The sequence below is a fragment of the Indicator indicator genome, chromosome 27, assembly GCF_027791375.1.
Source record: "Indicator indicator isolate 239-I01 chromosome 27, UM_Iind_1.1, whole genome shotgun sequence".
Classification (NCBI taxonomy): Eukaryota; Metazoa; Chordata; class Aves; order Piciformes; family Indicatoridae; genus Indicator; species Indicator indicator.
Genome location: NC_072036.1, coordinates 7340514 through 7365152, shown reverse-complemented (window position 1 = coordinate 7365152; position 24639 = coordinate 7340514). Strand labels below are relative to the sequence as shown.

Genomic DNA, 24639 nt, shown 5'->3' with positions numbered 1-24639 from the left:
CAACTTAATGTTATTCCACCAAGTAAGTGGAGCACATGCGCACACGCACACACACACACACAACACTCCTGGAACAGCCAAGTTAAGGGATTTATAAATAGCAAAATCTTTGAATAAAGTATATACATTTTTTAGGCTTTTTTTCTATAAACATATATATATATATAGTGCTCCTAGGAGAGACAAGTAACTGTGTTCTACATCACAATTTAGAACGTAAGATTCCTTGATGTAACTCTAAAGGCCTTTGAGGTTTTTTTTTCTTCTGTATGTGCACCCTGCACAGTAAGTCTTGCAAAGATGGTTTTTCACATTAGTTCCTCTCTCAATGTCCATAATCTCCTCTTTTCACATTACAGTTCAACAGCATGCAGAGCAGCAAACAGGAAAAGTGGCACTGCACACTGAAATAATAAATGTGATTATCATGTGGAGAGTGCTGCACTTCACCGTAAGATCTACAAATGGAGTATGTGCAACTGGCCAAGAAACCATCCTCAACATTCCCATTTGCAACTGTGCTGTGGGCCTTTAGATGCACACCAATTGAAAGCTATTTTAAAGATACACTGCTCTTACAAAAGGAGTAACGTTTTGTTTCAACAGTAAGACAATTATAGGTTAATAAGACTTCCATAACGTAACACAGATAGGGCCAGACACCGTATGACTCTGAGCACCTCCTGTAAAGTACTGTGCATTCAGCTTTCGCTTCTTTAAAGATTATTTTAATGTGAAATGAATATGTTTAGTACCCATCAAAAGCACTCAGCGTTTCATAAAGGTAAGCTAATGATCACCAACTCAAACCACTCTGCATTAGCAGTAACCACATCCATTCAAGAATGAACGCTCAGTTGATGATGCTCAGAAAAAAATCCCAAAGGGCCCATGTAATTGTGGGTATTTTTCTGAATTATTTTGCTTTTAAAACCCCATCATACTTATAGAGCAAGTTTTAAATGGAACAATTGGGAGTGAATTCATTAAAACAATGCCAAAAGTCTTACTCATGGGCTGAAAGATCACAATAAGCAAGTACTCCACTGTCCTAACTGGAGTTTGGTGTCTTTGCTCTGGTTTTTACTCTTCTGAGAATAAAAAAAAAATAAAAAAAAAAAACCAAACAACCAACCAGCAACCACCTTTCTTTTAAAAGTTACAGCTCAAAAGTCCCATGTACAAAATTCATGGATGCAATGATACAATTCCTCTTCTCATCCTTCCAGAGTTAAAGCTTGTTTTACACCAAAGCAAACAACAGTTTTCCCTTTAAAGTGTCAAAGGGTCAAATTGAGAGTGGCCACATCCTATTCTACTTCCTTGGGGACATTAATGAGATTAAAAATTGAATGTACTGAGGTCATCCTTGTTAGAAATCTCATGTTTTGGTGCTTATTATTAAAAGAGAATTCATTTCACATGCCATGTGTTAGGTAACTACTGTGTGTCACGCAAAAGACAGTTTTCCACATTTAGAATTGCTCACAAGGAAGCCCTGAGGTAACCGCCTTTTTTCCAGGCAACAGTAATACAGTTCCCTTTGATATTTAATCATCCTTTTACACCCTACACTAGTATATGCAACTTGGAGCAGTCAATATTGATTATCAATTGTTCCCAAAGATGGGATATGTCCAGTTGATTGGGTTTTGTTTGTGTGTTTTTAGGATAAGGACTCGGCAGAACGCACTAATTTGGGCGCAGTGTCTTCTAACGGAGCTTCAACTGAATTCCCCAGGTCTCCATTTTCGTGTCCATCAATACTTGGCTTCTTATCAAACACTGTAAGTTAGAAAGAAAATGTAAGGATGAGAAGCAGTCTTGGGAAGGACAGCAGGGAGTGTTATGCTAGAAACTGAAATGTGTGCTGAAATGACCACTAAAATAAAAGCTAACAAGTTTTTAGTGGAACACTGTACAGCAGGAAAACAGGAACTGTTTCTATAGCTCTCTGATGTAACAAAGGTATTTGAAGAAGCCAAACCATGAAGTGTTAAGGTGAATTGACCACTTCTAGACCAGGGTTAGGAAAAGGTAAGAACAAACTTGAATTTCAACCTCTGGGAAAAGGCAATCACCAAAAAATCCCCACAAATTAATTTAGTTAATTCAGTTGAATCTAAGTAAACCAGGCCAATAAGTGAGGGACTAACCAAAAGAGCCAACAGCCTACTAGTAGGTTAATTGAATTAACAGTAGTTTAATTCTACAATGAATACAAACCAGCATTTTCCAGTAATTGGTTTGCATATTGAGACTTCAGAATCAAACTGCATGTAACACATCTTTTAGAAGGTTTACCTTGTGAGGGTTTGACATCCACATTCGCATCTTTTCTATTAGAACTTGGATTTGCACCTTCTTCCAATTCATCAAGATACAAGCGGTAACGGTGTCCACTCTCATCCTCATATTCTACATTTTCATCATCTGAATCAACTTCTGGAGCAACATACACTACTTCAAACTCAATTTCTCCTCTCTAAAATGCAACAAAAATTGCAAATTTACTTACAATTGCACAGCTACGTAGCAAGATAACCAAGATGAGCTAGGTCACAAAAACATTTCCAATGCCTTTACAACAGTAAAATGTATCTGAATTAAGTTTTTGCTAATTAAAGGAGTTCAGTTCTATAGCAAAGCTACCTGAATTCCTTAGCTTTGTACCAGTATGTTTTAAACTTCTGGTGAGTAAGTTTTCTGATCAATTGTTAACTGTCTGAAAATAGGAAGCAAAGCAGGAGGAAGAGTCTAGACCACAAAGGATATGAGAAACATTGTTTGGCTGCAGCTGTCTAGTCATAAATGACTAAAACATATGCCACTGAGTAATTATTTCTGTAGGGCAATGTAACAGGCTGATCTCTATCAGCCTTAGTGAAGAGTCAATGGATTTAATTGAACCAGTACTGACCTAGTACTTTTCTTCTTAAATTGCAAGACATAAGAGGATTAAGTGTAAGGTGACATAGCTTCATGAATCACTGGAGTTTAGCAAAAGACTGTGCTTAACAGAAAACATGAAAATTCCACATAATTCAATAGGCAGAACACAGGAAGCACCTAAATTGCCTGTTTATAGTAACTCCCAACTGACCTGTTGGGAAAGAATAGTTACAGCTTCTTTATGTTTGGCATCTCTTAGGTTAACTCCATTTACTGCCAGAATAGCATCACCAACATGCAGTCCTCCACACCGATCAGCAGGTTGTCCAGGATGGATTTCAGAGATCAGTATTGGAACACCATGCTCCTTCCCACCCTATTAATAAAAGTTTAAAAAAAAAATTAAAAGATTGATTTTTAGTATTTTATTATTATTTTAGTCATTTTTAAAGGTAAATTTTAATTAACTGATAGTTTCTTCCAACATTAACATTCTGGTGGTTGCTCTTAAAATGCTTATTTCAATATGCTTCAGACAAAAATGAACACTTAAGAAGAACATGAGATGTTCCCCTTTATGATTCCTCACAGAAAAGAATGGATAAATTTGAAATATATACTCAAAGAGTCAAAGAAGACAATTCTGAATAATAATAGAAGTACAAAATAATACACAAGCTGATGACACAGCATCAAAACCTCATTTAAAAACCATTATTGGGCTGACTTGCAAGAAACAAAAGTCGCATTTAGAATGAAAGTGTAACATTCAGAATTTTCAAACTTTGTTCTAAAGAATTCATACAGCTTTTGTGAGCTGTGACATTTGAGTTACAGTCACAACAGCTAAGCTTTGGAAGTCAATTCTCAGATTGTTTCAACTCCTCTGCTGACTTACACATCTGAAATTTACGACTGGCTAATCTGCTATGGTGTCCATACCCTAAACACAAGTTGAAATCATCAGTTCTACAAAGGCAACAGCTATTTATTTCCTGATCTATCAAATTGAATCAAGTTCTATGACCACAGCTCTGGTACTGTGAATTATTTTTTTTGGTATGTTTTAACAATAAATTCACTGATCCACATGTCTTACAGAAGTACAAACCCAAAGTTAACTTGCTTCTTCAGCGTGATGGAAAATAAATGCAAGTACTTACTGTGATTGAAATTCCTAACCCTTCATGGTCTTCTTTAACTAGTAAAACTTTTCTAATTGGACCAACACCTTGACTCTTCTTTAAGGCATCAGGGTCCTAGTTTGAAGAAAAACAAATATAGCATAAATATGGGAATGAAAAAGTGATGCACTTCTGCATTTTGGTTGTTTAAATTATATACAAGCAGTATATCAGTACCAGAGTTTTAGACTAGCTCCAGGAAGGGCAAACTTAGTGTCCCTTTACCGACAGGATATGAAATCAAAAAAGATTCCTCACCATGCACTCCTGATGAGAAAGTAAGTGCTAAGTGATGCACAACACACAACTTCACTTCGAAAGAACGAAATCAGCCACATATTAAAAATACAGAAGGACTGCATGAAGCAACACTGATCACTACTGGAAAGTTACATGATGTAAGCTGCAATTTAAAACTAATCAAATTACAGATGATGATGTAACACAGTCCCAAGGAAGACAGCTTGCTCAAGTTTATTTTTACTATAATAAAAACAAACCATACCAAAAGCCATTCCACACAAAATTGAAAACTAATGAAATCAAGATATTTATTCTGCTTTTATTAAGCCAGTGTTGTCATTCTGCATACCTTTAAAATCACCTGTACACATATTTGCCTACCAGTATTTTATATGCAACTGGCAGCATAAGCAGTAAGATCCATCTGACCAACTAAGGTATTTAAAGCAGATAAAAGCAAAGCACCTCCCTGCAAAGTGTCTGGTTTTATGCACTGACCACTGGAGTGATTAACACATCATGTGCCAACTTGGGTGAATCCTACCAAGGTTACCCACAGTTAAATGCCTTTTAAGGGTTTACTTTTAAAAGTACCTTTGGGAGGCAAAAATAAGCCTAATTATTTTGCAGTGTCATTTTACCTGGCCTTTGAAAAAAGGTTTTAAAATTTAATTTCAGTTCAATCTAATCTCATAAATGTTATTCTTCTTGGGTTTTGTAAATGTTATCTCTACATTTTGAAACCTAGGTAACAAAATGATGCTGTTAAATTCATATCTTTACATACACATGGCAGAGGCTCAGCTTTCAAAAGGACTAAGTGTTCCCAGGTTAGTCAAAAGAATTCTGTTGTTTTTCATGATCATTTATGGGTACATGCTATTCAGCACAGGACTGTCCTTCAGCATAGAAAAGAATTATGTATTTAGAAATTACATTTAAAAGAACACCATACTGAAGTGAAAGCAATCATAACAATGAAGAAATTACTCAGATCTATTTTCCATCTTTTCAGCTTACATGTCCTGGTGGTGCTTGCATTGGTCGTTTTAGATCGTTGCGACCACGACAAGCTCTGATAACGGTTTTGTGTCGGTGGAGGTGGATTTCAGCTTCCAGCTGATTCCAGAGCTTGTCATGAGCAGGTCCTTTCATATCTCGGCCCAGTAACTGAATCTGCTGGACCCTACATAATGACAAAGAGAATAAGATATGCTACAACTGAAAAATCATACACTTCATCTGACTACAGCACACAGCCACATAGCAATTAGCACAAGAATTGGGGTGATTTTTGGTTCTTCCTTTTGTTCAGTTAACTGCAAATGTGAGACACTTCCTGCTTAGCCTTTAGATCTCTCCCTGGGGATGCAAAGGAAGAAAACAACAACAAAAATATCTCATGCTACAGGACATGGATTGACTTCACATACCTTCCAGCTAGTTCCTTATCTAAATACTTGGCTGCCAGTCTTGCTCCATAAACCTCGGCCTGAAGCACAGCTATGTGTCTACGAAGTGCTTCATTTTCCTTCCTCAGCAACTTCACCTCAGCTTCCAGCTGAGCTTCTTTCACTTTTTCTTTCTTGTTAGCTTCAAGTTCTCTCTCCTTTACATGAAAAAGGGGGGAAAAAACATTGAAAAGCTTTATCAAAGTTAATAATGAACAAGCCCTTAATGTTTCTGCATACACAATCTGAAATTACTCTCCTATGTGCAAGACATGCACGCAAGATAAAAAATGAAAGCGGAGATTCTGGCAGTGCAGGTACTGGTTTGCATGCTCCCCTCTGGGGAGAGGAGGCCTTGCATTCAACTTTGTGCTCCTGACATGATTTTTATCTAGCTTACAACTACTTAGCACAAAATGCATATACCAGTTCAAAGTCAATGAATGAAAATCAGCAACAGCACTTCTCCCTGTCACACAAAGGTAGCAAAATCTAAGTAGCATGAATACCATCCTTAGTGGTTCCTGGGTTCCAACAGGAACTTCATATAAAGTAAGAATACTATTTTAAAATAAAGAAGTGACTACAAAACCCACACTTTGACATTATTCTTTCACTATTTTATCCTGATTTTTAATGTGATGTCAAGGAAACACTCTACAAGTCTATATGTCCTTAAAATGACAATTCTTTTCACACAAACAAACAAGAAATGTCCCATTAGGACTGCCAAGAGAAGTGACAAGAGCCTCAAAAATGTTTTAAAGACTGAGGAATTTACAGAAGAGTTTCATGTGCTCTAGTGTTCATTGGTTCTACAAAACAGAAGGTGTGCTTTGCATGGGTAATATAAAAGACAACCCCTAAACCAAACAAAAATGCAACAGCAGTGGCAAAGATCAAAGCTGGCAGTTAAGAGTGATCCTGTGGCTTTTCGAAAGGCAAATACTGAGTAATGATAATGAGCTATATAACAATAAAAGTGGAAATGTTCTTTAGAAACTTTTCAAATCTATTACCATGAAAGACCAAAAGATAAAAGTTAATTTTACTTCACTTTTTCTTTGTATCGCTGTATTATTGTGTTTATATTCCTAGGGCCGTTAAACTTGCCAATGCATCATGTTAAATTATGCCCATAAAAAGAGCTGAGAAAAGGGAAAACAAGGAAAAGCCGGCAAGATTATATTGGTTTTAATTACAACACATGGAATATTTAATACTACATTGATAGATGTGTACAGTGTTTATGCTTCGAAAATTGTTTAATTTTGAGATACTGCCAGAACAGAACTTGCCAGATATAACCCCACATTTAGCTGTAATAATAAATAAAACACAGAGATTGGGGAAAGAGGCCACCAAATCTAGAAAAGAAAAACTAAAATGCAAAGAAATTCTTTACATGGAATTTTGCCAACCAATAGGAAAAAGGAACAAGGCAGGTTTGTTTTGCCAGTTTCTGAGGCTAACATATTTAAGCTGTTACACAAAACAAAAGCACTGCTTAAACATTAAAGAAAAAAAAAAAAAAGAGGTAATCAGCATACTTACCATTTCATCCACAGAAAGGACAGACTTAAGACAGAAGAAAAGAGTTCCACAATTAGAGAAAGAGGCAATAGGAACTTCAAGAAAATGCAAAAAATAAAAGTCAATTACTTACTCCAAAAGAAATTTACCAGCAGGTTGTTTATTTTATTAGAAGGCATAAAGAACAAGCACATTGATATTAAGTGTACTTAGAAATAACTATGGTATTTTGTAGTGAAAGCCACTGTAAATCTGATTTTAAAATATTAATGTTGTTGTAGTATTTAAAACAATACTTTCTCCTAAAATACCAAGAATGTTTATAAAAATAGTAAGATAATGTAAAATGCATGAAAGCAGTTTTGAAAACATCATAGAAAATACACTATAGAAATATATAGAAAATAAAATTCTGTAATACAATGTTGCAGCCAGTGGTCTGAGGGCAGCTGCTGGATGAGTGCAGAGTGCAGGATTCCTTAGCATGCTGCCTAGATCAAAACAGTAGCATTCCATGTATGCCAAGATCATGTTGGCACCCTCTGATTGGAACATGCTGCAGAAGCCACCTCCTTGACATGCTGGCACATCTTATTGGGAAAAGATTTTAGCTTATAGATGTGTTTGGATTTTACTGGTTAAGTGACTGATCACAGAGTATATAAACAACCACTCTGAGCAATAGTTACTTCAGTTAGGGACTTAGGAACATCTTGAGGGGTTAGGGCTGCTAGGGACTTCTGCTTCTGTTAGCTACTTCTGGTCAGGGCTATGGGGTAGGGCTGCTGCTAGGGATATATTCGGGACTTCTGTTAACTGCTTTGTCTGTCAAGGGCTTCTGGGACTTCTGCTGTTAAGGACACTAAGACTGTAATGCAAAGGATTCTACAAAGCTATAATAAAGGACTTCTGGGATTCTCTTCTCTCTGCATTTCTGGAATCTTGTTTCTATACGGCAAACAGGGTTTGTCACCCAACGGCCCCCAAATCAGGGGGGAACAACAATATAACACCTGTTACACTGAGAAAAAAAAATTTCTTTCAGAAACAATAGTGAAGTATTTATTTCAGGAGGGACATAAAGGACAGGGAGAACTAGCAAAGAAAAATATCAACTTCAAAACAAGAAAAAAAATCATCTAGGCTTCATATTTTTACAACTTGTACTCAACAACTTCACACTCAGACTAGGCAGAAACCCCACAAACTGGAAAGGAATTCAGTCTGAACTATGAGATGTTATCAACTGCTTATAGATCTGAAACATTTAAAGATACCTTAGTTCCCCATTACTGTAGAGTTTTAGAGTTTGTAGAGTATACATTTATACTAAGAGTCTATATATGAAAGAGAAGTGGTTGTTGTTAACAAAGCAAGCTGGCAGTTAACTAGGACAGAACTTGATTTCCCCACCACATATTCTGTTGACACAGTTCTTTGCCCCTGGAATTTTTGACTGCCAGGTCAGCATGACAGTTTTTATTTACCTAAACTCAGACTTCCCATTTTATTGTCATTTAAGCAGCACCAATTTTGCTTGTTCAAGGTTCCTAGCTCTCTGCATCTAGAGCAGTTTAAAGCTGAACTTCTCTCTGTTAAAACTATGAAATCCCTAAAGGCAAAGTAAAGCAAACTAAAAAGATTAGCCCTAATGTTTATAAACAAAAGGAGGAACTAAGTGGAATTAAGAAGAGAGTATCAGTCTAGGCGGTAAATAAAATTTAATTCCAACACAGACAAAATCTGAAACAATGCAGCTTTGGTATCCAGAATATTATAAAAATATTTTCTTATTTTAAAGAAACCACTAAAAACCTGTTTATGTAAAAACAATTTCTTAAATTCTTATTCATTATTCACACTATTTTTAATGGTTGTTAATAACCAACCAAAAATGTTATTTATAAAAGAAAAAGCTAACTCTCTCTGACATTGTCAACACTTGCGACCAGCTTATTCACACCTTCTGAGGAAGAACTCCAGCCAGGTGAGAAAAAAATAGGATATAATCCTCCATTCAAGACACCATACTCACCAGCTTTGCCTTAATAGCCCCAGAATCAACACTCTGACCAGTTTTGGCGTGTAGCTGGAGTTGAACAGCATGGAGTTGCAAAAGCTGATCATGCACTTCCTTTTCCAGCACCGCTTTCTCTGCCTGGGTCTCTGTCAGTTCAGATTTCAGATCAACTAACTGTGCCTGTGAAGATACAATCCATCATAGCAGTTAGAGCAATGATTACATGGGCTCATCAGAACTATATCTACTGGTACATATATGCTATACACAGTGTAATGTAGACAAGAACAATTAATGCAAACAAAAAATGGCAGGAAGGATTTGACTCTCAGTGAGGGGAACTTACCAGGTCTAACTTTTTAGGTACACCATTTAGACAGCCTCCTTAAGCTTTTTAGTGCAATCTGATGGAACATGTCAAGGCAATCTCCAGCTTGCTGCTGCCACAGAGATTAGGGGGGAGGATGCCCTGTTCAGTAGATTTCAGACTCCTCAGAACACAGCAGAATGACCTCTCCCTGTTTGCTTACATGGAGCCTCAACACATTAGGTTAGCATTTACTTTTATTGAGGAATGGGGCTGTACGCACTTCCACCTTCCAACCGTCAGCCTGACAAAAAACTTGAATTACTTGTAAACCCTCACAGAGCTCCAAACCAGGAATTTCCTTCTACAGTAAGATGATATTTAAAATACTACAAAGCCATATAACTTTAGAGAAACAGATTGCTTACAAAACTGCATTGCTCTCCCAAGTGCCCAGCCACTGCTGAAGTCTCTCTGCCACCAAACAAAAGCCAGTACACACTTGAACTGAAGCAGCAGAAAAATGCATCACCAGCCTAAGAGCAAATAACCAAGACCTTAATAACGAAGGCACAGTTTGAGCCAGTGACAATTTCACATTGTGTATAACAATATTACCTCTATTCTTTGTTAGTACTATTATTATTATTGAATGACATTACTTACACTACTGTATTCTTCTTTTCAGAGACTAACATGCTGATCACTACTGCTTTTTTCTATACATACACACAAACACTCATCCACTCTAATTCAGAATGTCTGGAGAAGCAGAAAGTGGCAGAAGAGATAAATTACACCAATTAAATACAGTCCAGACTCATCTGTACAAGGGTATATAAGGAATAGAACAGAAGAACAGGAAGAACAGAGTTGTAGCAGGGAGGAGCTATTTTTCTGTGCAAATTACAAAGCAGCAAGAACGGTGGCCAGTGATGCTCCAAAACAATCAGAAAGAGACTGTCAAGCTCATAATAAAATAAATAAATAGCACACTGCATGTAACCTAGGATTTAAATTCATATCCTGCTGCTTTAAAAAAAAGAACAAAATGAGAAATGGTATGAGTGCACATCATGAAACTAATCTGTTTACACATTCTGAGAAGTCATAAATCTATCCCCAGGAACAAACGCAGATACACCAGTCACACCACAAAGCAAAAGCAGTAAGCTGGCTTCAAATCTTGTGATCTACCTCTATGAAGGCTGATAAATCTTTACATTATTTTATGCAAGCTCTGCCCTTCTCAACTTGGCCAGCTCATTTAATTCTCTTTTATGTTTGTTCTTCTGAGCACTACTTTTTATCCACATTCCTTCACTTTGTTATCACACGGAAAGACCACTGAAAACTCAGCAGCTCTACAACCAGTTTTGGAAGCTGCTCAGTGAGGGGGCAGAGGCAAGTGAGGAAATGACAAGATAGACCTAACAAGAACTTTCAGTAAGGCCATTCCTTCTGAGAGCATCAGTCACTGCATGAGGCAGGGGTTCTAGAAAAAAAGACAGTGCCAGAAGATATCATTATGATGTTTCAATTTGCATAAGCACAACAAGAATAAATTAATGTTGCACAACAAACTGTAAACATCCTTTAACTGGCAGCTTTTTGATGTACTCTCCAACAAGGCTGTCATGTATTTTGAAGGTCACCTGTGACTGTTCTAGAATTTGTGAGGAAGCCAGTAGGGCAGAACTAATTAACATCCACTCACAGGAGACCATTGAGCTTCATAGCCAGAGCAGATTAAGAAGAGCCACCAAACAACAAATAGAGAACAGAAACTTTCATTGGGGAACAATAAGGGGCAGAGGTTGAAGAGAATGCAGTATGTTTATTTTCAGAACATTCTTTAACTGTAACTTGCTGATCCAGCCAAAAAAGGAACTCTTTTGTGTTTAGGGCTACATACAACTGCATAAATTAGCAATTACCATGCATTAGCAAGTATCACACTGCAAGGTAATATCCTAGCTAATTCATTTGTGAGTCTGTGCCCCAGGCAACACACAGTTAGTAGCAGGACTGGACTGTGGCTCATGGAAGTAGGATTTCACCATGAATATCTACATCTAGCCCTATTACAAATGGAAAGAGAATTGGAGAATCAAGCAGACAGGTTGAGAGATGGAATTTGCACAGCTCTTTCTTCTTTTATTCTGGCACCTGCTAGAAAGGTTAATGATGTCTGAGATATGCTCATTTGTCTCTGACTCATTGAAGTCTTGGATACTTTTCTCAGACCACGATCTGTAACTGGAATTTGGTGCCGATGGCAATGGGAAGTGCCTGGTCTGGGTTTTACAATAGAAAGCAAAGCTTACTGAAATAAACCAGAAAATAACCAAGTTTCTTCTTTATTAAAGGAAGTCAGCCCATTAATTTCAATGCTTCACTTTTCCCACCTCTCTTGTCTGCAGATATCAATCACAAACTTTTCCTGGAATGTTATGAAAAATGTTTCAGTTGAATACTTGCTGCTTTCCAAGCTATCATTCCAATAACTTCTTTAGTACAGACAAGTGCTTATTTGAGCTAATAGTTATGAAACAGTATCTAAAATTTACCCATTGCCCAGACATGGGGACTCAAACCACTGCCAAGCTTAACTGAAAAGCTAGGTCTGAATAATCCTAGAACAAGGCAGTGGTATTATTCACCACACCAAATAAAAATGAGAGGAAGACCTGAATTCCCTCAACATCAAAGTGTAATGAATGCTTTTTGAGGCTTACAATGATGCACTTTTGGATATATCATTTCTAGCTCAAAAAGAAAGAAAGAAAAAAAAAGCATAATGGACATATTAGAAAACATACAGATTTTTCAGCAAAGGAAAGCTGGATACATATAAAAATACCCATTGTACTACCAGCCTGCAGTGATTGTAAGTCATAAGCCAAACACTCAAATGCACTTGAAGTAGTAAATAGTCTTTAAAGACTTTTTTCATTTTCCTTTCATTTCAGGCCTTCAGGGTACATCTAATTCATTCTCATGCCAAGCCTTCTAAAACCCATCAAGGTCTGCATATTGTCCTTTTTTAAAATGGAAGATTATTTTTTCCATCATATAGATGCCAACAGCTAGGACTTCAAGACTACATCTTCCCTCCCTCTTGACTTTAATGAGTCCAGCTTCAAGATTCAAACACGCACATTAGAGTGGTAAACGTGTTTTGAGCAAAACAGCTACTAGCAGGAAAGAGTGATGGATTAGTGCCCTCATGAAGGCAAAAGTGGGAAGAGTCAGATCATAGCTAGTTTGTTTACTCCACCCAGATACAAGGATGCTGTGACGTGGAAACTCAGATCAGGTGGGAAACCTGAGGGTGCCTGAACTGAAGGGTCTTAGCCACTCAAAGAAAGTGCTCAACACTTTCATTAGGACAAATCATTCCCCATGAATCAGTAGGAAGGTGAGATTTCACAAGCTCCATGGATTCTGCTACCAATAAAAACTCCACTATAGACACATTTAATTGCTAATTTTACAAGAGAGGTCCCTATGAACCTTGCCATGAGATCAAACCAAAATTCATTGACAAACAAATTATATGAGGCATTTTTACTACTTCAGCAGCATATCTTCATGTAATTTATGCTAGATCCCAGCAAGTTTACTGACATGTTTATGTAGTTAAATGCTCACTGCTCACTGGGATGATTAACCTTCTGATTTAAAGGCTGAAGGATGATCAAACACAACAGAGCACATTACAACTCTGCAATTACTCTATGACTTCTGCCCCAGTATATGAACAAAAAAGCAATATAAATTATCAAGATACAACACCAGCATATTTGCTTAACATTACATTTTGGGGGCACTGCTTTAAAGACAGAAACATGGCTTAAAGGCGAAAGTAAGCAAAAAATCCCTAGTCATGCTTTACAAACAATGAAATCATTATTCCTAAGTGTTCCCAAAACATTACAACACTGCAGGACAGCAGACAGTTTTTCAGGATGTGACAGCTGCAGTTCCTACAGCCCAAGGCCTAAACATACTCACAGACACCAGGCATGCCAGTGGCTATGGTTCAACAATAAGAGCCTGTTGTGCACCATTATGAACCACGCAGCCCACATACTAGAAAGTTTGCACGGGTTCCCCTAACTTTAGCATCAGCCTCTAGATGTCAATTATCTGTAACTCAAGTATTATGTTTCTCTAATTGCTGGAAGAAAGGATTGTCCCCAGTCTTACAAGTGTTGCTTTACCACCTGGACTACAGTCTTCCAAAAGACAGGAACACTCTACCCTTTCCCAGCCTTGATTATTTGATTCTTGCTGCCTATTCAGCAGCATTTGCTGCAATTTATCCCACAGCCCTACTAAACTGAATGGACTAATCTGAATGAGAAACCAGGAAAGCCATCAGAATCTCACTGTGCTCCTTGCAAAACTGAAGTGTGACAGCAGTGTACAAAACGGGAGTAAATGATACACTTGGGAATCATAATTTTTGTTGATTCCCCCACCCCCAATTTCAACACAACCAAAGAATGCTTGCCACTTGTCAATGATGAAAATTACTGCTTGTAATTTAGGATATAAAATCAGCTTGTCCAACTGATTTTCCAAAAGCTCACATTCTATCTAGTAGCAGCAGAGTTCTAATCCAAATAAGAAAAAGCATCCAGAGTTAAAAGTGTAATTAATAAAATCACTCAGTAGATACTGAAATTTTTTGACATTTAAAAAAGATAAATAAACAATTTACTTTTCTCATAAAGTTATTGCAGCCATGTTCCCAGTTTTACAGGCATATCTATCATGGGGTAAAGAAATATCTTGGTCTTCAATAGTTCATTTTTTTGTTTTGTTTTGTTCTGTTTTGGGTTTTTTAATACGGGATTCTCACATTACTGTTATAATACTACATGTTTTAGCTGATACAATGACAAGTTGCCTACCGAAAAATTCTGCTGAAAAGGAACATGTTCCTCTAAACCTGCTGATTCCTAGTTCAAAGCAAAACTACACAGGCAATTAACTACTTAAACATACACTTAAAGCTTTTCCTGAACTATAGCATAGATCATGGGCTTAACACAACTGCCAAGACATAGGGTGTGCTCTACCAGACATTCCTTTCTAGCTTGTTCATTTAAAATTACAGAATCAGAATGGTAGTCAAAGTGCTAAAGTCAACCTCAGTTTTCACTGGCACATTGACTTACTTCTATTATCTCTACAAAACTGCACCATACAGAACTTTTAATTGTTGAAATGGGCATGTAGACAATGCCATTGTTTTTCTGCCTCAAGTGAAAGTCAAATGGGAAAACCAAATCCTACAAACTTCCACTCAATTAAAAATCTACTGAAATCTCACAGTGACTGTCAGCCTGCACCTGCAGATTTATAATGCTTTCTAAGAGACAGAGCATCATAAAAAATCTCCTTAAAAATAGCCATCATCTTTTGTTCTAGAGCCTGAAGCCCTTACAACCATCCATCAAGATATACTTCTTCATTTGCTCATACTGAAGTGAAGCTGAGCTCAGAAAAGATGGTGGCTTCTATCACCTAACACTTTTTTCCCATTTGATAAGCTACCTTAATTTAAAAGTCTGTCCTACTATGACAAGCAGGACAAACATAAAAACAAATCCTCCTCTTCTTGGTTTACTCTATCTAGGACTGCAAATGCTGTTAAGCACAGTAGTATGTTTATAACCTTCACCACCCTTAAGCACAAATAAATGTATCTGCATACAGCCCCAGTGCATCTGCACACCTTCAGGTTCCTTCTAGAAAAAAAACATACCCCTGTACTGGCAATGTTACTTGCTCTTTGGAAACCTCTATCTTCCTGAAATACTTCCTTTACTACTGAGGAACACCCTTCATACAATATTTTACTTAGACTCATCTCTCTAGCAGTAGGTATACACCAAAGATGCCAAAACATTTTTGCACTGAAGTTCTACAGAAGGACCTTCCATCCACTAAACCAACCAAGCTGTGCTTCTAAAAAGCAGTTGTATTACTCAAAGAATGCATATGATGAAACTGATAAATCAAAGTCTGAACTGCATTTCTTTAATCCTGTCAAGGAAATAATGTTGTTTGTGGGTTCAATTACATTAATTATTTTTAATTATTAATTTTATTTTCCTTTAGGGAAGAATATTACTCATTCAGTAAGACACCAGCAGGCAAATGCATCTGCAGGAGTAAAGTCTTAGCTTTCAACAGACACATTCAGTCACTGCATAAAGGCATATTTCTGAAGATGGATTTAACTTATTGGCTTGACTAAGTCTTTGTACCTAAGCAAACTATGACTAATGACACTTTTATGAATGCGATGACAGCTCTATATTAAATATATAAGCACTACAAAGTTACAGTTGTGAGCTATTCAGAAATGAATGCAATTTTAAATTATGAAATACAGGAACTTCCACTATAAAAAAAGTTAATTCACTGATTACATCTTAAACTCCAGTATTAGTGTTAATCATTTCTTTCAATATATGTAACTGCATCCTTCATTTTGGACACTGAGGCTTTTGACTACGTATTTGTGTGCATAAGAAGGCAAGACACGTTCTCAGCAGAGCAGCTCCATCTTTTGGAGATTTTAAATAGCAGTTTTTCCATTTACAGTTTATGACTCTAATAATCATGAGTTCTAAAATGAACAATCTTCAAGGCAATATTATAATCTTCTAAAGGTCTATTTGAAAGATAAAAGGTATGAGGCCTAATACTAGTATCAGTAATCGAAGTATTAGACAAAAGACTTTTAATTAGTTTCCAAATCACTCACTCTAAACGCTCCATATTGTTTTTATCAACTACCTCATACCCTTTGACATACACAGTAATTAATGCTACAACTACCAGCCATGCTCCTCTGCTTTTCACCTCATTCAAGACTGCAGGACCTATCTTCAGTTATTTAGGTGCCCCTAGTAATTTTAATTAGCTACCAAAATACTTTCCAAGATCGGAGTTCTGTCATTTCCTTTCAAAATACTTGAGCCTGAAACAACTTTTCAAAGAAGTATTTACCAAGCATGATCCCATTTTCTTAACCTGAAAGCTCATCTGGTTTATGAGTCTTTACACAGTAACCACCATCCCTGTGTAATATGCAATAAATAGGGATTGTCTTCTATCAAATCATAAATCTTATTTTACTACACCTATACAATTAAGCCTACTGTATAGCTTAACAGTGTGTATGTGTGTGTGTATATATATATCTCTCCAATACTAAAGTGTGTATGACAGTATAGCAGTATAAACATAAAGAATACCATAAACATCACTACAATAAGTATTCTGGTGAAATAAAGACTGCAATGATAAAAGTTCCCAGTTTAACGAGGCCTTTCTTCTACTCTGAAATATTCTGTTCCTGTTAAACTCTCTGGATTACTTTGCATAACAATGTCTTCAACCCAGGAAGAAACCTGATTAAAACCGAAGCTAATTTACCTACTTCACTTCCTAATGCAAGGCACACCTTCAGAACAGCATGTTACTGTTTGAAGACTCTTAAATTTCTTTATTATCATAGGTATAACACAAAGGACTGAAAGAACTGAATTCTGTGGTTTACTTGTCTATTGAAGCTCTTACAAGGCATGTTCTCTTCATGGATTTGAAGAATCTTCTCCCTTTACTCTCACATATTTAAAAGGAGACCAAGCAGCACAACACTAAAAAGAATAGTTTACAAGAGATACTGAAGGGTTTTAGCCCAGGGAAAAGCTAACTGTGGGAAGAAACATCAACAGTCTTCTAATATGTAAGAGAAGAGGAAGAGGACAACTAACATCCACACCTGGTAACCAGCCAAATGACACCACCTACTAAACTAAACATGACTCAGGTTGGACAGTTACAAAATGACAGGAAAGTTACCCAGAATCTCCTTACAGAGTACTCCAGTTCTTGCACGAGTCACAGGACCTGCAGCCCTGCCTTTTGAGCAGCGTCAGCACCAGCCCGCTTGGCTCCAGCTGATGCTTCTTTCTTCCCACCCTGACTGAAATTCTGGATTAGGCATGAAGAAAACTTTTCAACAGAGTTAATATTCTCCTCACAGAATGTGCAATCTCTGCTATTAATTTTCAGACACTGAGTTTGGCAGAGAGCTATTTGATCTACCTCAGAGAAAGAAAGGACCTGCCAAAGTCCATCCTCAATCCATTTTTCCGTTTGGTTTACTTGTAAGCAGGCATAACATCCTCATTCTGATTACAGATTAGAAAACGTAAGCATCGTGATCATATGTCTTTGTCTCATTTTTAAAAAGCTTTACAAATTCACTACAGACTTAATGCAAATAGGAGACCAGTCAGCGGCATCTGTTGCTCAAGACTGCTGCTTTTAACATCAAAGAGAACTTTTTCTTTTGGCACGCACCGCTTCATGCCCACGCTGTAATAACCAAAACCGGAGGACCGGCACAGCCAGGTCCCCATCCCGCGGGGCTGGACAGAACCTCTCAAAACGCAGGGCCAGGATAACCCTCCCCAGTCGGTTCCAGCAAGGCGTCCATCAGCCGCAGACCACAGGAGGAGTCTCGCTGCCGCCACGGGCAGGGCACGGTGCCCGCCGACGCCTCTGCGCGGCGTGGGATGCGCCACAAGACGAGCACAGAAGCCCACTGCCCCACCAGAGCCCCCGGGGGCCTCCTCAGCTTCCCCCTCACCTCCAGCTTGTGGTTGATCTGGGACACGGTCTGCGCCTTGTGGCAGAGCTGGGCAAAGCAGGAGCTGAGGCTGGTCATCTTCTGCCGCCCCTCGTAAGTGATGTCGGCCTGGTCGGGGTCGATCTCCCCCAGCAGCAGGTCCACGTCCACGAAGGCCTTGTCAAACTCCTTCTCCAGCACCTCCAGCCAGCGGAACATTGATACTCCGCCGCCTGCCGCTGAGGCCGAACCGGCCGCGCCTCCGCCGCAGGCCGCAGCGCCCGGCCCGCAGGAACCACCGCCCGCCGCCGACATGCTGCTGCTGCTGCTGCTGCTGCTGTTGCTGCCGCCGCCGCCGCCGCTGCCGCCCCCTCCCCTCGCACGCCCCGGTCCCCCGGGCAGGGCAGGAGCAGAGCCCGCGTCCCCCGCCTCAGCCTCCGCTCCGCCTCAGTCGCTCCTCCACAGCTCGCTCCCCGCGCACGCCCCCTCCCGCCCCGCGGGACAAGGCGGCAGCGGCGGCAGCGGCGGCAGCAGCAGCAGCAGCAACAGCAACGGGCCCGACCCGGCTTCACCGGGGCAGCCACGCAGGGCAATGAGAGGAATGTGCCCGGCGCGCATGCGTGACGGCTCTGACAGGCGGCTTCAAAGGCGACGCAGGAGCACCCGGCGGCCAGCAACGCGCAACTCGTACTGCCTGCCGCCGCGTGGAGTTGTGGCAGGCAGTGGCAATTGAACGCCGATCTCTCGATCCCATCGGCGCTCCCCAGCCTGCGCACTACACAGTCTGTGCAGCCAGGGAGCGCTGTAGGCTGGGCCGAGCCGTGAGGGGTGCAGAGAGGGCCTGGGGCGTTCGGCGGCGTGGCACCGGTGTCACCGGTGTCACTGTGCCATCGCGCCCGCCACGGCTTTCCTGTGTCGAGGAGTGCCCCCATCGGTGGCCTCTACAAGCAGGCAGGACGTGCTCAACCCGCGAGTCCCCGCCCTGCCAGCTCACAAAAGCTTATCGGAAATCCCCGGGCGCCACCAAAACTGAGATTTTCGCTGCAAGAAATGTTATTTTTTACGGTGAAGTTAGCGTTTCTCAGGTTTAATCTTAATGCGATTAGCCTGTCCCTGGGAACCTGGTTACTCCTTCCTGTGGAACAAGCCTGAGGCAGTGGCCGTAGGAGGGCCTGGAGGGGTCACGTGGGCCTGGCGATTCACCTCACAGCACAGCCTCACCGGCCTGCCCCAGGTGTCGTTCGTATCTTCCAGAAAACTCCCACTTTTTTTTTTTTTTTTTTCAGGTTCAGGAGACTGAGGGATCCATAGCTGGAATACCAACAAAATTAGTAAAACGTACACGCTTCCCCCTTCCTATGAGAGTATGAGAGGAAAGAGAAGACTTCACTCTACTGTTCACAAACGCGATGAGCAGGTGCAAAGCACCACATGGTGGGGTTTGCTGTGATGCATTTATTGCTCATGCTCAGCAAAGATGCAAACTTGCAAGTATTGTTTAAATAGGACTGCCCCGGGCACCTTTGCACATCCAGAAGCACTGGTGAATGCAGCTGTATGCACATGAAATATATTTGCATTTGTTCAGCTTATCCTGGTTCTGAAAACACAAAAAAAAAAAAAAAAAAAAAAAACAAAAAAAAAAAAAAAAAAAAAAACCCAACACCAGGAGTAAGCTATCTCTGCATGGGTGCTTTCTCCAAGGCATTCACCTTGGACACAACTCATCTGATTGAAATAATGCCATTAATTCTGATGTTGATTTCAGTGGGAGTTTTATTAGCAGGTCTTACAGAGATCTCATGCAGCTTGAGCTTTATTGCATCGAAGCTGTAATTCCACCTCAAAGGAGAAAAAGGATCATTTTAACCCCAGTCATGTCCCTATGCCTGCCTACAACGTGTCCCCACAAAGTATCCTGCCAACAGAACACAGGGGAAGCACAGCAGCCTTCCAGTCAACAGAGGAGTGGATACCAAGAAATGTAACTGCAGCAGCACCCCTGCACGCTCTGCCCTTGGGCTGCAGGGCATCCTGAAGTGAGTTTCTATCCTTGCTCCAATTTGCATAAATAATTGATTGGTTCACAGAGAGACAGAAAGATGCAACTTTACAGCTATTGTAAGGGTTAGACTGCTTACCTGGAATGTGAAGAGGTACGTCAAAGCAGGGAAAAAAAATAGTTCCATTAGTCTGTACTTTAAGAAGAGCTGGATAAAAGCAAACTCACCACTAACAGCAGATAACACATTTCCTCTGGGATCTGCTATTATAGGCTTGACAAAAAACCCACAGCTTGTTACAACAAACCTGCTTGTTTGCCCTTTAACATCCAGATTGTCTGTACTGAAATTGAAGATAGGTAGCAACCAACTGGGCATCTGACAGGGTTCTCTTACTGTTAAGCCCATCCATGCTGAAAATAGAAGCTACAGACACCTTCATATACACCTACACTAAAAAATCCATCTCAGTAAATTAGTGTATTCAGAATAGCAGCTGAGCAAAAGGTTAAAATATGTAAAGTTGACTTAAGTTGCTTCTCAGTGAGCTCAGCTTAATGGAACATTTGTTTGACCTTCATTCATTCTCCACAGACATATTGACTGGTTTTATTTTTTTTAAACAAGAGGGGCAGACAGAAACAAAATCTAAGGATTTGCTTTATCAAAAGATAAACTAGTATAATAATCATTATATATTATCACTAGTATAATAATTACTGTTGTTTAAATTAGTTCAACCACACAATAAAATTAATTGGTTTGGGACAGATTTTATGTTAGCTTTGGCTTTGATTCTGGTAGATATCATTCTTTGCCTGTTCTTTAAATGGAACCGTGATCTATCACTTAGTTGGACATCAGAATTTTCTGCTAATACATCTCTATCAGACATTTGAACATTATTTGCTTATCTTGAGAAAGAAGTTTCCCACAGTTACTATGTAACACACTTACAGCAAATACTGCCTTTAAAACCTTAAGTATGCATGACTGCTTCTTTTTAAAGAATCACATATTCTCAGTTTTTTAATGTCCTTTACCTTTAGTTTAGGGGTTGGTCCACCTCTATCTTAAATTGGTTTTACCTACAGTGCTATCAGAGTTTTGTGGTTATTAATTTTAATTCTTTCATCCCTGATCAGTGCCACCTTTGTTTTGCATGTCCCTAGATTTCACAAGTCAAAAAAGGTTTTGTCTCTGCTTATTGCACTCAAAGATTAGCTTCTCAAATACAATTCTTGTCAAAGCCTACCTGCAGTGTAGTATCTGTCTGATACTTGCTGGAGTCTGGATAAATAAGAAGGAATGTTAGATATTATTAGATAATCTGCAGTTATGCCACAGAATCTTACTACCTGTAGTTATCATTCAATACTATTTAGACTCCTCACCAGAAATACTGTGTAAAAAATGAATTGAAATTAAAAGCAGATATCACTGATAGAAGAGGAAACACATGAATCATTTAGTTATCTCAAAACTATACTTGTAGGTCCCACAGAAAATTCTGATCAGTTCCAGTTTCCCTGGGAGTGCCTACCAAAAGCCTACTCTAACTCTTCTGTAACAAGTTGTGCAGTTATTATGGAAATGAACCTAAGAAAAGTTAGTAGTTTAGGCCTTCAATTAGATTAAATTTATTTTGTATAAACTGTAGTATACTTTGATAACATCAAAAAAAAACCACAAAAAATATTGGAAGAACATTGGAAGAACAACAATAGTTTGAGTCAGCTGGTCTAGCAGTGAGAATCTTTTCTACACCCAAGAGACATGTCTAACAATCAAAGAGCTGCAGCAAGTTATGAGTCAAGAAGAATTTAGATCTGCAGAATGCTTTTAATCTCTAAAAGGCTTCACTGAAAGTCCTGTTCTGCTCATTTGACCTTAACTACGATGTGGCAGAGCTGGTGAAGGCAATCACCAGCTAATTTCTTCACATATAATTTATGCACATAACTTCAGTTCTTTTAGACAAGATATACAAAATGAGGTGTCTGTGTTACATTGTTAGTAAATACATTCGAGTAAAGTTAAACCTAGGTATTTTTGCTGATTGCTGGAGCACCTCATGAATCATCTGAAAATTTACTTTGTGCTTAAAAAGAAAATGACCTTAATGAGGACACATTCCCATATGAAACAAAGTAATACCCAACTCAAAAGAATAAAAAAGAACAAACTTTGAGCAACATCACCACTGCTGTGTTTGCTATCTAGTGTCTGTGCCAAGACTGTGAGATACTCTACAAGCCTTTGCTTAGAGCAAGCCTCTTCACAAAGAATTTACAATATAAACACATGTGTTTGCACACGAGGAGCAGGTCACCCGGAAACTTGAGTAATTGCAGCTGCCCAGCTGTGCGTGCCCGGCTGGGGTGCATGCATGTGTCAAGGCCATCCTCTGTGTGGTTAACACTGAAGCATCTGGAGTGGTTTGATTGCATGTGTGGTCGTACAGTCACAAGTGGGGACACAAAAGGGAAAATGGAGAGAAAAAAATGGTATCTTGCAGTATCAAAGTGAAGGAGAAAACTGAGATGAGGCAGATGAAATGTGAGAAATTTCCAAGAGGTTATCGCTTTCATCTGCTCTAGGTAGCCAGCATGGAGGAAGAAAAGGAAGACTACCTTATTGTGTGGAAGAAAAATCTGCTTTAAGTCACCCAGCAGCTGTTTCTAGTGTATGAAGATGACCTCATCTGGAGTCAGAGAGCACGTTCTCAACATAGTATGAAAATGGATAAAACATATTTCCACAAAATTCTTCACTTAAGAAGACTGAGACATCATTTTCAGAGAGGCCTTTGACTGGGCTTTTTGTGAAACTCTACTCACAGGAATAAAATGCAAAATCAGTTTTGATAAATGTATGATCTTAATTAGGTATCACTAATTTGCCTAGAATGCATCTAGATTGACAATCTTGATTCAGTGGAACTATTCAAGGCTCTTTGTTTGAGAAGCGTTTCTGTAAAGCGGATCAGACTCTTTCAACATATGATTAAGGGAAACGTCGTGGTTTTAGAAACAATCCACTCTGGAGATAAGTGCTTGACTGGAGGTAACCTTTGCAGCAGACATTCGTTGCCTCTGTGAAAAACTGGTCAAAATCCAAGTTAAAAACCTCCACTAAAAAGTAAGTATAAATTTACACATGCCAGTGGCAGGCACTTGATAGCATATGGCAGCTAAATATTCCGAGGATTCTCCAGAGCATACGCCATCACTTAGCAGCTCCTGGCTGCCAAACTGCTTGTGCTTGTGACCAGGTTCCTACTCATGCCCTCTGCAGGCCCTAAGCCAGTCTTTTCCTGCAATCTGTCTTCTGTTTGGGTACTTTGACTCTCCCAGGGGGAAAAAAAAAAAAAAAAAGCAAACTCACAAACCAGGTACCAAACAAGATCAAGATACATTAAAATATTTGATTCAAAGCACCATTTCTAATCCTGCTCAGCCAGTCATTTTGGCTCAGTTGATCACTATGGTATAAATCAGGCAGGATTTTTCTGCATAGCTTGTCAAACACACCAATTTGACAGGCAGCTTTAGGAAAAGGTTTCTGCTCTTGCTGTTGAGTTTAGCAGATGCTGGGCTGCCGTTCTGTACTCACAGTGTAGGGGGGATTAAGGAGACAGAAGGAATTCCAGGAGGGAATATGGCAATTGTCCAGTGTAAACCCAGCTGCATCCAGTAGGCATTCCCATCAAGCACTGTCCCCAGTCCGTATTTATCAAATCAACTTGACATCATCTTCTGCCTGGAAAAATAACTGGCCTGTTTCTGCAGTCAAGGAACAGGATTAGCTACTACTAAAGATATCATGAAGAGGATGGAAGGGAGCAAGTAACTGTGCAAAGTAGATCAGGTTTCCAAGCTATGCTGCTTTTTATGTTGTAAATTGCTGAATATAAAGAAAAAAACAATGGATAGGAAGTTCCTAAAATAATCAAGCCTTTCAAAATAATCAAGGAAGTTCCTAAAATAATCAAGCCTTTCAAAACTTTGCATCTCTAGCTGCCACAGCTAGTAGAGATGTGAGAGAAGCAGTAGTACATAGAGAGAAAACTCTGAGAGGAACTTTTGTGTTCTCCATCTGACAAGGGGTAAATAGATTTAATTGATCGTCTACCACTTGATTTTTGCTAATACTTTTAAGCATTTGACATTTGTAATTTTCAAATACAAGAATAATTAAGCTTTGATTTATGGGAATTACCCCAACAGAGGTTACTTAAATGTTTATTCAATCTTTAAAACACCTGTACCAACCAGCAGCACTCAGCTGCACCACAGATATTCAGAAAATGAATAGAATATTTTAGCTTTAAAATAATAGTTG

At 39.1% G+C, this 24639-nt stretch overlaps 1 protein-coding gene across 1 annotated transcript; it reads right to left on the bottom strand.

The window, feature by feature from the left end:
* Positions 1 to 1151: 1151 nt before the first annotated feature.
* Positions 1152 to 18607, bottom strand: GOPC (golgi associated PDZ and coiled-coil motif containing). Its single transcript, XM_054393100.1, has 9 exons — positions 18314 to 18607; positions 9339 to 9503; positions 7325 to 7348; positions 5753 to 5928; positions 5340 to 5505; positions 4056 to 4151; positions 3104 to 3268; positions 2305 to 2485; positions 1152 to 1785 (listed from the first exon to the last, which is right to left on the bottom strand). The coding sequence occupies exons 1-9, from the start codon at positions 18605 to 18607 to the stop codon at positions 1667 to 1669; spliced, it is 1386 nt and encodes a 461-aa protein (XP_054249075.1). The 3' UTR covers positions 1152 to 1666.
* Between the last annotated feature and the right edge of the window lie 6032 nt (positions 18608 to 24639).

Coding starts and splice junctions, on each gene's coding strand:
- GOPC (XM_054393100.1), bottom strand. CDS start 18,607: ATGTCGGCGGCGGGCGGTGGTTCCTGCGGGCCGGGCGCTGCGGCCTGC. Junction 7,349..9,338: donor GGGCTATTAAGGCAAAGCTG/GTGAGTATGGTG, acceptor TTCTGTCTTAAG/TCTGTCCTTTCTGTGGATGA. Junction 2,486..3,103: donor TAACTATTCTTTCCCAACAG/GTCAGTTGGGAG, acceptor GTTGCATTTTAG/AGAGGAGAAATTGAGTTTGA.